Source organism: Chiroxiphia lanceolata, chromosome 14 (assembly GCF_009829145.1).
Source record: "Chiroxiphia lanceolata isolate bChiLan1 chromosome 14, bChiLan1.pri, whole genome shotgun sequence".
Classification (NCBI taxonomy): Eukaryota; Metazoa; Chordata; class Aves; order Passeriformes; family Pipridae; genus Chiroxiphia; species Chiroxiphia lanceolata.
The window spans coordinates 20,460,539-20,473,134 of record NC_045650.1 but is presented as its reverse complement, the minus strand read 5'-3'; the positions used below and the strand labels follow the sequence as shown (position 1 = coordinate 20,473,134).

The 12,596-nt window shown below is 48.4% G+C and overlaps 1 protein-coding gene across 2 annotated transcripts; it reads right to left on the bottom strand.

Annotated features, from left to right (window-relative positions):
- Nucleotides 1-2,728: 2,728 nt before the first annotated feature.
- LOC116793819 (V-set and immunoglobulin domain-containing protein 4-like) lies at nt 2,729-12,395 on the bottom strand. Of its 2 annotated transcripts, XM_032701966.1 has the most exons (9): nt 12,289-12,395; nt 10,974-11,330; nt 10,085-10,366; nt 9,137-9,205; nt 8,398-8,475; nt 8,026-8,100; nt 7,194-7,307; nt 5,958-5,979; nt 2,729-4,811 (listed from the first exon to the last, which is right to left on the bottom strand). In XM_032701966.1, exons 1-9 carry the CDS (start codon nt 12,341-12,343, stop codon nt 4,622-4,624), a joined length of 1,242 nt encoding a protein of 413 aa, XP_032557857.1. In that variant the 5' UTR covers nt 12,344-12,395; the 3' UTR covers nt 2,729-4,621. The 2 variants fall into 2 exon arrangements, with proteins under 2 accessions (XP_032557857.1, XP_032557856.1); XM_032701965.1 differs by lacking the exons at nt 8,398-8,475; nt 9,137-9,205.
- Between the last annotated feature and the right edge of the window lie 201 nt (nt 12,396-12,596).

Sequence of the window (12,596 nt, the reverse complement as noted above, 5' to 3'; positions counted from 1 at the left end):
TTTGGGGAACATGCCCTGGAACAAGCTGAAAACCCAAGCTAAAACTGCTGATAGGACTACTTTGTGAACCGGACATGCAAGACTTCCTGAGGCTATAATTATACAGGATAAAAAAAAAAAAGAAGACTATTTAACTAAAATAGACATGAAGTACTGCAGTTCCTCAAATATGATGTACACGACATCTTTCTCTCCCTGGACAGAGACGCAGCTGATAGTCTTCCCCCCGAGTCACACAGTCAGCCCATTTCTTCTTTACTGGAGGGACTCCTTATAGTTTTGAATCTGAACATATGAAGAAAAAACCTTCAATGTCTCAGACATTATGGCCAGCTTCCCGGTTTATTAAAATGCAGTATTTTCCTCCGGTGTCTCTTCTGTGGGTTGAACATGCTGCTCTCTTCCACACAGCGCCACAGGTAAGGCACCCTGTCCCCCAGGCATCCACCTTACTCCCAACACACAGGAGTTCAGGACACTCTTCCAAGCATCATTTCTTCAAGTATCACAGTTCAGGCACTCTTTATTCTGGAATTTTTGCTAGTCCATCTCAGGCTAATTAGAGGTGACACAGTAAAGTCCTTGTATCCCCAAACCTGAGCACAGATGGGCCCTCAGACCCTGCTCATAGGGACCAGCTCTGCTGAGCCTGCATTTTACTCTCAAGTTCTGACAAAGTCTGCCAGAAGCTAGAGAAGTTTGATACCATTTTTCCAGTGATGAAATAAGATTCTTAGCATGCAAAGGGGTGAAATTCAGTACCTGGCTTTGAGCAAATCACCAAAAGTAGGTAACTAAAAAAGAAAGATCTGAAAGTGCTCTTTTTGAACCATATGCACTCAAAAAAAGAAGAGATTTTTACCTGAGACATTTTTGTTTGGTCCAGCCATAGCCAAATCACAGATCTGACTCAACAGACTGTGATTTACTAAGTACTTTTTGGATGTCCTAAAGAGGTTGATTGTGTGAGCACCCCCAGCCATTCACCTCACAGCTCTCACACACACCAGCCAGTTGGGCAGTCAGTCATGAAAACATAACCTTGTTCTACCTAAAGGAACAGAAATTAGTGTAAATGAGCATTTCCCCTCAAGGCCTGTGTGACAGAAACATGATGTAATAGTACTCCGTCTGAAAAAATTCCCTTCCCTTCCTAGGAATTTCGAGGTCAATGACATCAGTTCTGGGTTACCCACTAGCTTGGCCAAATCCTTGTAAACACCTCCTGACACCAGAAAGGGACCCATATATATGATGTCCTTTGAGTACTCATTTCCTACTGGTGCCACAGGTGGGCTGCACACACACAGCTGTCAGAGCAATTCAGGTGTGCCTTTACCTGCAGTTGCCACATGTACCAGCTGCTGGTTCTCTCCATAGTCTCATCACTATAGTGATGCTGGCTTCCTTGCAGCTCCTCCTTCTGGGGCTCCATGGCTGAGCTCTAGCTTTGGTAAACACAAGTGCTGCTCTGGGACGATCTGCTGTGACCTCAGCTCATCCTCTGGCTGTTGAAGTGCTGCCCAGGGACACCCCAGGCCAAATCAGGATCAGAACCTTGTCCAGCTGTCCCACAGTGCATGCAGACACAAAAGCCATGGAGACCATATTTCATGGATTTCTTTCCAGTTTCGTGAGCTTGCCCTACAACAGCTGTATTTGACATCACCAGCTCCTGGTGCTGGCTCTCCAGCCAGGATAATGCTGCTGTTTATCCACGTTGGTGGGGCTGCACTGCCCATGGCTTTGCAGTGCAGCTGGAATGGAGTGATTTTGTGGCAAGCTGTGGGACTCCTGACAGTCATCACCCGTGGAGTGTCAGTGGTGAGAGTGCCCCGTGTGTGCAGACCACAGTGTGACCACCCTGTCCCTCAGGGGAAAGCCCTTTGTCTCTACACCTCTGCCTTACCTCAGTGCTCCCTTCTCAGGTTGGAGCTCTGACCACGTCATGACACCTCAAAGAACACCGCAGGTAATTTCAGGTGCCCACAGCCGTGTCCCTGCTTGGGGGACTGTCCCTGCAGTCAGGTTGAGCTCAGATGGGTGTGCTGTGCTCTAGCACCAGCTACATACCCTTCCCACCTCCTCTGACCTAACACATGCCCAAACACACACTCACACCTATTTTAAAAACCTTTTTTAAAAGAAAGAAAACATTACTGCAGGGCTCCAAAGCCTACAGCCTCATCTCCAGTTAAGGAAAAAACCAGCCAATATACCAGAGACTTTCAACACTGTTGATTTACCATCACATTAATGCTGACCCAGGTGTGATTTTTTTGCTGTTTTCTGGAAAACCCTTTCACTGAAAATTCTGTACCTTGCAATACTATTGCAACAGTTTTCTTCTCCTACTCACCTTCCTGCTGAGAAAGAGACTGCCAGTCTCCTCAGGCTTTTTACACTCTCCATAACAGAACTCATTTGCTTTCACACCCCAAACATTCCATTTCATTAGCTCAGAACCTTACACTGGACTTATCAGCAACTCTCCCATTCCTTGAACTGTGGGTGACTGCAGGCTACAAACCTCACATGACACAACGTGGAGAACATAGCCCAAACTCCAGCAGATTCTTTGGAATTCCTCTGCAGAGGGACCTCCACACTCCTGGAAGCATCATTCCTGGACACATACAGATGCTCACACACACACCCCAACCCCTCTCCCACCACCTTTATAGGCAAAACAAAGATAAGTTTAACAAAATCTGCAAACTTTGCAGTCCTGAAGTTTAATGATTTGCATTTGCTTCTCCACATCTGCAGTAAGCTGCAAATACATGCTGGCAGTTTTCTCCATGACACCAGTGGCTGTGTGTTTCTCTTTTTCTGTTTGGAAATCAAGGTTTCCCAGCACTTGATTTTTAAGTACATTCTGAACAAAGAGAAATAAAACTTGTGGTGCAAGAAACGTAGGGAGAAAGTATAAGGTCACTGATAAGTGCCTGGAAAGCATTTGTGGCAGTGAGTGCATTTTGATGGACTTTTATATCATTCCTTCCTCTAATTTTCCATTGGACCTCTGGGTCTCTCAGCCCAGAGCAAGCAGCACCGTGTTCCACACTTATTTCTGTGTTGCATACAAGAAGTGCTTTTCCTTGCCTTTTAAAAGTGCTACCAGACAATCTGCGCTAATTTCTGCATCCTTTTCAGAGAAGCTGTAGCCAAACATCCCCTTCACTTTCTTGGCACTGGTCACCATGAGCACACTTTGCTCATTTGTTCCTTTTTCTCTTTTTTCCAAGCTGATCAAAAGACTGCATTTGCATAGCTGTGGTTTTGTGCTAATAATTATCCTTTATAATCTTTTTCAGTAACTTTTCTTGCTCTGCTAAGCTGCTCCAAGATGAAACCAATATGCATACATAAGGTGGCAGCATTCCATGGTGGGTTTTACAGTATTGCAATGCTGGTTTTTGACTGGAATGCCTTTCCATTAGCACCTCACGATCTCTTGGAATGCTGGTGAGTTTTCAACCAATGCTCACAGAGACCTGCAGGTGTAGGTCCCAAGTGTGAGCAGCACATCTGGGGCCCCACTCATCCTGTGCCTCTGTCACCAGTGTTCCCCTCACATTACTCCTTCTGTTTTACACATGTCCACATGACTTTAATAGGACACAAGATTGCCCTGTTCATTATAAAATGGTTCTTCCAGAACTGCAGTACCCACATTATAGATTTACTCAGGGCAGTAGAAATTACTCATAACTTACCCTTCAGGCCCTTTAAGGTGGGGGAAAAGTGCTTCCTGAGTATCTACTGAGGAGCTGTGAGTGCTTGCTGGCATTTAAAGATGAGCTGGTTGTGCAGAGTTATGCACATCAAAATATGTGAGGCATGTGTAAACAATCCGATCCCAAACTTACAGAAAAGTATCTAATTTCTTCCAAATATCAAACATGCATTTAAAGAGAGACCAGAGAAGGTGAGCTCAGAAAGAATGTGCTTGGTTGTAGTATCAGAACTGTCCAGAGCTATGGCCAGTGTGTCTGTACTTCTGTGCTGTGGAGGGAGATCGAGGGCAGCACAGAGGATGAGCAGGAGCATTCCAACTTCTTGCACTGCTGCTCCTGGTGTGGCAGGTTCCTGGTTTTCTCCTAGCTTTAATCTGCCTTTCAGTGTTTCTCTAAGGGCTCTCTTGCATGAAAAGGACATTCTACCACCTGTGCAGCATTGTGTGGGCAGGAGGAGAACCATCAATTCCCAGGCCAGCTGCATCCTGCCCTACTCACCCCCAGGGATGGGGATGATGAGCAGCCCTTGGTGCTGGCTCTGCTCCCACCACATGAAGACTGGGAATGCTGGTCTTTTTGGCCATATAAAGCAGTAAGTTTAGCACAGTGCTCCCAGCCTGGGACCTGCATTCCCCAGCTTTCAAAGGGTTTCTTGGGCAGACCTGATGAAAGGCAACCAAGGAAAGCAAAATCAGAAGTTCTATACAGCAGTCTGTAACTGAAGTTCCTGAAGAGGTGTGCATTTTCACTGCAGGGATTGTGAAGGAAGAGCAACCACTGCTTGTCCAACCTATTTTTCAGAGGCAAAGGTAAAAGAAAGATAAATTTTGCCTGGGTGAAGGTGCTCGTCAGGACTGGTACCTGCAGAGCACTGTTGTCTCTCAGGAAGTGTCCCCTACTTCATACTCATGTTCCTGGGTGTTTCCAGCACAGTCAGACGCATTCTTATTTACTTCAGCGCTTTTGTTTTCCATGGGCTCTGTCACATAGTTGTTTTCAGTGAAGGAGATGGGTTCCTCATAGTGCTCTGTGCTTTCATGCCTTGAAGAGGCTGCTGCTCTCGAGTTATGGCTGAAATCAAAATGCAATACAAAAGGAGAATAGCAGCCAGAGTAGACAAAGCATCTCCCAAGCCATCAGGATTTTGAGCAATAATGTGGTCTGACTCAAACCCATGTAAACCTGAGCCATTGGATTATGGCAGTATTCTCAAGGAGAGAATTTTGTCCTTTGCTTTCAGGTGGCAGGAGAACCTTGGGCATTGTAGCAGCATTGCTTCCAACCAGAAAGAGTTTCCAGAGAGAGGCAGCAAAAGGTGTGTAAGCAATGCAAGAGTTACCACTATTCCTTGGAATGCCATAACCAGACAGCTGCTCTTTGCAAGAAAAACATACATCTATCTATATAATTATAAAGAGTGTTGGAGGAATAGTGAAATGAGAACTGAAAGCAGCCCACATCCACTGTGTGGCTTATGATATCTAATATTTTTACAATGAAGATAAATCCTCTGAGGAGAAATACCATCACAGCATTTGTTCAGTTGCTCAGGGTTCAGCTATTACTTAAACTGCTGCCTTACACACTGCTGGGGAAGCCCAGCACCGGGGCAGATGCTGCTGGCACATTCCACTGTGGCACTCATGTTAGCAGCACTTTAATTTATACCTAGGGAAGTGGTTCTCCTTGTGTGTTTTGATTGGATTATCAGATTTTTCAGTATAACTCCCACAAGTTACAAGTAGATCAGAATGTGAAACCCAAATTTAGAAATAGCCATAACTTCCTGCCACAGATATGGTTAAGAAGAAGCAAGTTCAGCCAAGGATACTTTAGGGATAAATCGGGGTATAAGTAGTGCATCAGGAGCCTCTGCTCTCTAGTTCCTGTTCTTTGCTTTTGAAAAAGCACTGGGAATTTATCCTTGGCAATCATCTTCAGTAGCCAATCATCTTCAGTAGCCCTCGTTGGGCTGAGGAGTTAATAAACAGTTCTTGCTCACTTTTACAATTCTGATATTGCTAACAAAAAGATCTTTCTTCCCACATTCTATGTTGCTGTGGAAAGCCTGCAGGCCATCCTATGAGAGTGGAACCTCTTCACCCTGGCTGCTCAAGGGGCTTTTCATTCTGTCAGCTAATAGCAGTGCTTTTTATTTCTGCTCTGATACAGCCTCCCCCCGATTCATCAGTGTGTCAGATAAAGAGTTATACTCACAATTTTACGTCATAGACTTGAGCTGGAAAAGAATAATCAAATTTGTGTCAATAATTTGCATTCACATTCTTAAAAAAAAATTTCTACATTTATCTTCTTGATATAAGAAAATTACCTCCTAAGACAGAATAAAAATAACAACTTTGGAGGTCATGTCAGGTGGGTGATGACTGTAATTCTCAGGAATCAGTCCAAGAAAATGAAAACAACCCATAACCCAGCTGTTGCACAACTGGGTCAAAATAACTAGCCCAAGGTCAAAGGTAAAGCTGAGTTTAGAAACTAGAAGTTCCCGGTTCCCCCCAGTTTCCCTGTTCATTAGAAGTTCAATAAAGGACAGTTTTGAAAGAGGTTATTCTGATTTCTTAAAAAAAAAAAAAAGGTAAAAATAAGAAAAAAAAGCAAAAGGAATATTTGACAATTATTAGTTGGTAGCATGGAGTAATAGAAAAGTCATTAAAGAAACAAAAGGACAGGGAGAAAATTAAGTCTGTGGGATCTAAAACCCCAAAGCCCCCGTGTGCTCTCTGCACACAGCCAAACACAGCTGCTGAGGAGGGGGCTCCAAGGAACATTTGGCTGGGGGCATTTCTGATGGCAGTGCAGGAGAGACAGAGCCATTCAGTGAATGCATCCTGTGTCTGAAGGCCAGAGAGGAAACAAATTAATCTGGAATAGAAAGAATGAACAGTGACCTCTTTCCTCTGGATATCAGCTGCGGGAATTATTGAAGAGCAGCTGGTGCCAAAGGTATTTCCAAGCAGTGGGTTGGGACAAACCCATTGCCAGAGACTTTAAAGGTTTGGAATGATGAGCTTGGCTGAGCAGGTAAGTCTGAGCTGTGGGATGTCTGTGAGGAGCAGCGAGAAACAGCCACCCCCAGTCACTGTGGCAGAGCAGCCGTGCACCACGGGGGGGGCCTGGGGCAGGGACTGAGCTGCCCCAGAGCCAGGCTGGGATGGGGGAAACCACTTGGGAGCACCAGGGCAACTGCTGCCCTGAGCCCTGCAGCCAGTGCCTGGCAAACCCTTCTGAATGTGGGGACTTCTCTGCCTCTTTGGATCTTCCACCACCTATGTCAATCCGCTCATGTTGTCATCCACTGTCTGTACGATGCCGATGCCAGAGCTGCAGCTGGTGGCTGCGAGCACAGCCCTAGCCCCCCAAGACCCCTCAAAGGTAAAACCAAGCTGGACATGCACAAAACATTTGGGTTTTCCAGAACATTCTACTCACCATCTTTGGGCTTTCTAATGCAAATGATAAAAGAGATGCCAAGGAAAACCACAGCACCGCACACCACAGCAATCAGGACAACCAGGTACAGGGACAGGCCGGTCCTCTGGAAATCTAAAGCAACACAGCAGAGGACTTTCAGGCAGAGGAGCCCTCCTGAGTGACAGCAGCAGCAGTTAGGTGACACTGACCCTGTCCCTGAGGACGGCAGCAGCCAGCCCTGCCTGGCACACAGGGCTGTGTCCCTGCACGGCCCCGTCCCCACAGCCCCTGCTCCCGTGGCTCTGGGCTGTGCCCTGTGTGACCCAGCACTGTGTGTACCCTCACCAAGGGACCATGGCCAGACACACAGCGCCCATCCCCTAACGCTGAGGCACCAGGGGTGCGAGCAGGGCAGAATTATTGCACTGCACGTCGTGAAACAAAGGGTCTCAGCTTTCCTTTCATGCTGCTCAGTTGTATCAGGAAAGTGTTTAAACCTGTCACAACGCTGCAAACCTGGTGAACGTGCAGGAGATCTGTTTGAGGTGCACACTGAGGCTTTTCTGCTATTCCAGCTTGGACACTCAAAAACAGACCAGCTGCTCAGGAGCACAGGAACAACTCTGTGTGCCCCACCTATGAGCGTTTTTTTCTTTCATTGCCCCCTAAAAACATTCAGAGTCTTTCAAAGGGTCAACATGAATAGTCTAGATTCCTTGAGAACAGCTGTTAATACAATTTGCAGCCAGCTGAAAGACAGAACACAAATTTTGATGCTGAAGTTGCTGACTACAGAGCATCTATTTTGGGTCCCTAATCTTCTTTTCAGCTTGGTTTTGCTCTCACTTACCCTGAGTTGTATAATTCCTCTCTGGATATCCCACACCACTCTCGGAAGTCACTGCAGTCACTGTTATGGGCGGATCTGCAAAACAAACAGGAGTGAAAGGCTAACAGTGCATTTCCAACCCTCATTTTAGCACCAGGAGACCTGAGATTAGAGCTGTGGGATCAGAAGAGGATGCCTCCATCCCCTTTACAAGGCAGTGAAAATAGGCAAACTACAGAAATGAGTACTATGGATACACTATAATATAGAGAGAGTATATGTAGTATACACTGAAGAGATACTATATAGAGTGTATATATACTATGTATACACAAACTACATACATACACACACTAGGTGTGGATATATATTTGTACATCTGTACACACACACCTGTAGTAGTGATGGAGCCCCATGGAGTCCAGGAGATTCCTGAGGTACCTCTGAACACCAGCTCTGTTTGGGTTTTTTCTGCAAGAACAGTCAACACCTGTCAGCATCTTCCCTGAGTCACCAATGCCAGTTTCCACAGTCCCCATGTGATTGCTTGGGCATAAGTCCAAATGAAACATAACTCAAGCACAGAAAGAGTCCACAAGCAGACCTACTCTAGCCCAGGCCTGAATTCCCACATCCCACAAAACCAAACTGGAAATCACCAGCCCTCCTTCAGAACTACTGTGCTTGGTTAGGTACACGTTGTCAGTCAGGTCTGAAGCAGCTTTTGCATCCCTTGTATCTGCCACTGGAAACACCAGCCCTGCCTACCCTCAGTGCTTCCATTCAAAAAACAAGCAAAAAAAGCCCTTTAGAAAAGAACTGAACCCAGAATATCCCGTACACTCTTCAAGTTAGGAAATGGCATTTCCAGCAGCACTAGGACAGGCAGTCTCTCCTACAGAGACCCAACCTCCCTACAAGCAAGCGAACAGCCCTCTGCAGGTTGGAGGCTGAAGGAAGGAGGATGTTCCACCTTCAGAAACATCAGGATTAAAAACTGAGGCGTATGGACTAAAGTTCAATACTGTCAAGAGTCTGTTTGCCAGCAATAAAACCCACTGCCAACTGTTGGTGCCACACCCTGCCCCAGCACCCATTCCTTGCCATCAGCTGTCACTGCTCTCACCCTGACCTGTGGTTAGGTGGTGTCCCCCTGGGGTTCCCACATCCCTCCACGAGGCCGCTGTTGTTGTGGGCAGATCTGCAAGGTGAAGGGGAGGGAGAGGCTTACACAGGGGTTTGACCATGATGATGATGCTGGTGTGATACAGATCTCTCCACAGGCGGGACAGGAGCAGGAGGAACCAGCCCCATGCCATGCAGTGGACAGGAGGGGGATGCCGTGGCAGCAGTGTCAGCCAGCATGGCCAGCATTCATCCCTGTTCCCGTGCTGTTTGCTCCAATGTGCGACTGCTGTGAAAACCACCACGGTGTTTCAGGCAGAGCTTCGTCGCCTGGGAGCTCAGCAAGCTTTGCCTCTTTCACAGGCCAGTGTGTGGTACCTGTGCTTGGCTGTGCCATCGTGGGCTTCACAGCTCTGCTGGTCGACTTACCAGCCAAGGAGAGCTGTAAGTTTTCCCCCACGCATCCATCATGGAATTGTTTAGGTTGAAAAAGACCCCCGAGGCCATCGAGTCCACCCTATCATGCACCATTGTGTGGAGCCTGGACGAGTCAGATCACGGCGTGTGTGAAGTGCGGCACGTCTGCCTGTCCGGCAAAGGCCAGTTTAGTTTGTTCCCCCACTGAATTGCCACTCACTTGTTCCTCCTGACTCCTTGTCTAAATTTGCTGAACTGCAGTGGGCAGCATTACAGAGGCAGTGAGAACTTCAAAAAACCCACAGAGGGATCAGTAAGTGCTTGAAATACAAAACCTCTTTTGCATCAGGAAAGAGCAGTTCCTCAAAGAGGAGGAGGAAATCGAACACAGGAAATAAAGGAGGACACAAGCTGGAGCCAGCGACAAGGAGTACTAAAGGTGTTTGGCGCTTCCTTCTTTCAGGGCAGGGAAGTAGGGCTGTTCCTTTGCCCTGCTGAAGGGCCCCAGATGTTCTGCGCTGTGGCTCTGGGCACTCACCTGTCACTGTCAGCTGCACGGGGTCGCTCTGCTGGGCCACTCCGGCCCCAGCCCTGTTCGCTGCCTCGCAGAAATACGTCCCGCTGTCGGAGGGCCGCAGGCTGTCCCACGCCAGCTCGGCCCCGCTGCTCCGGAGCAGGACTTTCCCCCCCGGGGTGCTCCGGAACCAGCGGTAGCTGATGGGGGGGGACCCGCTGGCCTCGCACGTCAGGCTGGTGCTGGCTCCGGCCGGGACCGCCAGCCCCAGCTCGCCGGCCCTGATGATGGGCTTGGTGGCTGCCACTGGAAGACAGAGCAGAGGGGCCCAGGTCACGCTGCCCTGGCTGTGGTGGGGAAGGTCCCTCCACCACGGCAGTTCTCGCTCTGGCCGTCAGTGCCTTCTCAGGGTGAAGTGGTTCTCGCATCACCTCCCTGCGTAGGCTGAGCTCAGCTGTGCCTACATCAGCTGTGCCACCCATGGCACTACACACGGGGTCCTGTTCTCTTGGACTGATGCTGTCTTTGTGCCTCTGTAAACCACCTCTGCCCGGACAGAGGGAAGGTAAGCATGTGCTGGTGAAATTTAGCCAAAGAACAGCCATACTGTATTCCAGGGACTTCCCTGCCAGTGCATGCTCCTGGAAAAGACTGAACCATTGGATACAGCTAGACCCAGGGACAAACTGATAAGTGAGGAACCACAGATCCTCCCCAAATTACAGGCTGCTTTGTCTTGGGCAGAATTTCACTCCCTGACCTATTTGCTGCTTCTTGCTGGAGCCTGACACTCCCCAGCAAAAAGGTTTTGCATGGAAGCATGTGGTCACTCCACCTGCCTGCTCTACCCAATTCCCAAAAGCCTTCCCAAGCCAAGCCTTCCCCTCCCACACAGCCTCCTTCTTGGGTTTACCTTTAACAACCTCCATTTTTGTCACGATCTCCTTTGCTATCAGGCTGTTGTTGCTGGCTCTCCAGGTGATCTGGCAAGTGTAGGTTCCCCTGTCAGAGACCTCCAGGTTCAGGATGACAAGAGACACGTTCCCTGGGGTGTCCTTCGGGACACTGACCCTGTCCCTGTACTCAGACAGGAGCACATGGTCCCCAGAGCCATCTCTCCGAAAGATGGTGCCTGAACTCTGGTCATGTACCACAGACCAGGTGAGGGTTTGCTGCACAAGGTCCTCCACAGGGACATAGGCACATGGCAGAGTGATAGATCCCTTCCATACAGCTTTGATCTCACTGGGGCCACTCAGGTCCAAAAATGCTGCAAAAAGAAAGTAGGAAGAAAAATAAGCCACAAAGCAGCCAGGGTGAAACAGCTCCCAAGTGGTGAAGCCGTGGCTGGTGAGAGCATCGGCAAAGGAGAATCCACTTGATGAGAAGCACAAGCGGTCAGTGTGTATGATGAGGCATGGTCTGCTCAGGGGTGGGTTAACCAAAAGTGTGGTATGAGGCAGAGGGACAGGAGGCAGCTGATGGCCAGGGGCACTGACTCCTGCCACATGTGCAGCTTGACTCTCCTGCTCTGTCTGGTGCTTACCTGCCACCACTGCCCCTGGGCAGAGCACAGCACCAAGAGGACTAGGCTTGAGGGAAGGAGTCTGTCTTAAGCCCAAGTTGCAGCTCCCTGGTCTCAGCCAATGTCTGCTCCAGATGTCACCCTTTGTGCTTCCAAGGAATAGCAAAGCCCTGTTTTTGTGAACTTTCCTCTACTACTCATTTGTTTTTCTGGAAGACAGTGCTCTCTCAGCCTAAACCAAACATTAGTAACTTAAACCATGGGGCAAAGAAGTCTAAAACTCTTTAAATTTTCCTGTAAATATGAGGACCACTGCTTTTATTCCAATACATTTCTGTCACTCTAAGGGCTGAATCTAAGCTTCCATAGACGCTTCTTTACCCTTTTCTGCTGGTTTCCAAACCTCCCCTTTCCTGAGAACACAAGTGCTGATCAGACCCTTCGTGTTGCATAAAATAACCACCACAACACGTGTGGGATCTCTGTGCTCTCAGTCCATTGGCAGGGTTTCCATGGCCTCATGCACTGCTGCGCTTCGCTGCCACTGGATCTGAAACACCTGAACCTTGAGCCAGCAGCATGCAGGCTTGGCCTTTTTACCATATTTCTCTTCCCAAAACAGAGCCATCCCCGACAAGCATAAGCAGACACCCTAGTGTAGGGCAGAGGCTGCCCTGGGCAGGGGACCTGTGCCCAGACTCACCGCTGCAGAGGAGAAGGGAACTCAGGAGCACGGCTGCTCGTAGCAGCATTCCCATCCTTTCCAGGCTGCGGCCACTCCCTTCTCCAGCTGGACTGACCTGCACTCCCCAAGCTGGAGTACTTCCCTGCCCTTGCTCACTCTGTCACAAATGCCCAGGACAATGGCTGGTGTTTTTTCCTTCCTCTTTTTCAGAAAAGAAGTGTCTCAGTGCCCACTGTCAGAGGTGTGGGCAGATAGCGGAAGCCCTAAGGGAGGGTCAGAAGAGGAAAGTTCAAAAATTACTTCTCTCCTATTTCATATTTCCTGCT

Bases quoted from the DNA above. Each gene is read 5' to 3' on its own strand.
- LOC116793819 (XM_032701966.1), bottom strand. From the start codon at position 12,343: ATGGGAATGCTGCTACGAGCAGCCGTGCTCCTGAGTTCCCTTCTCCTC. The intron at 10,367-10,973 runs GTAAACCCAAGA...TCTGTCTTCCAG, and splicing joins AAAAATGGAGGTTGTTAAAG to TGGCAGCCACCAAGCCCATC. The intron at 9,206-10,084 runs GTGAGTGCCCAG...TTCACCTTGCAG, and splicing joins CGTGCAGCTGACAGTGACAG to ATCTGCCCACAACAACAGCG.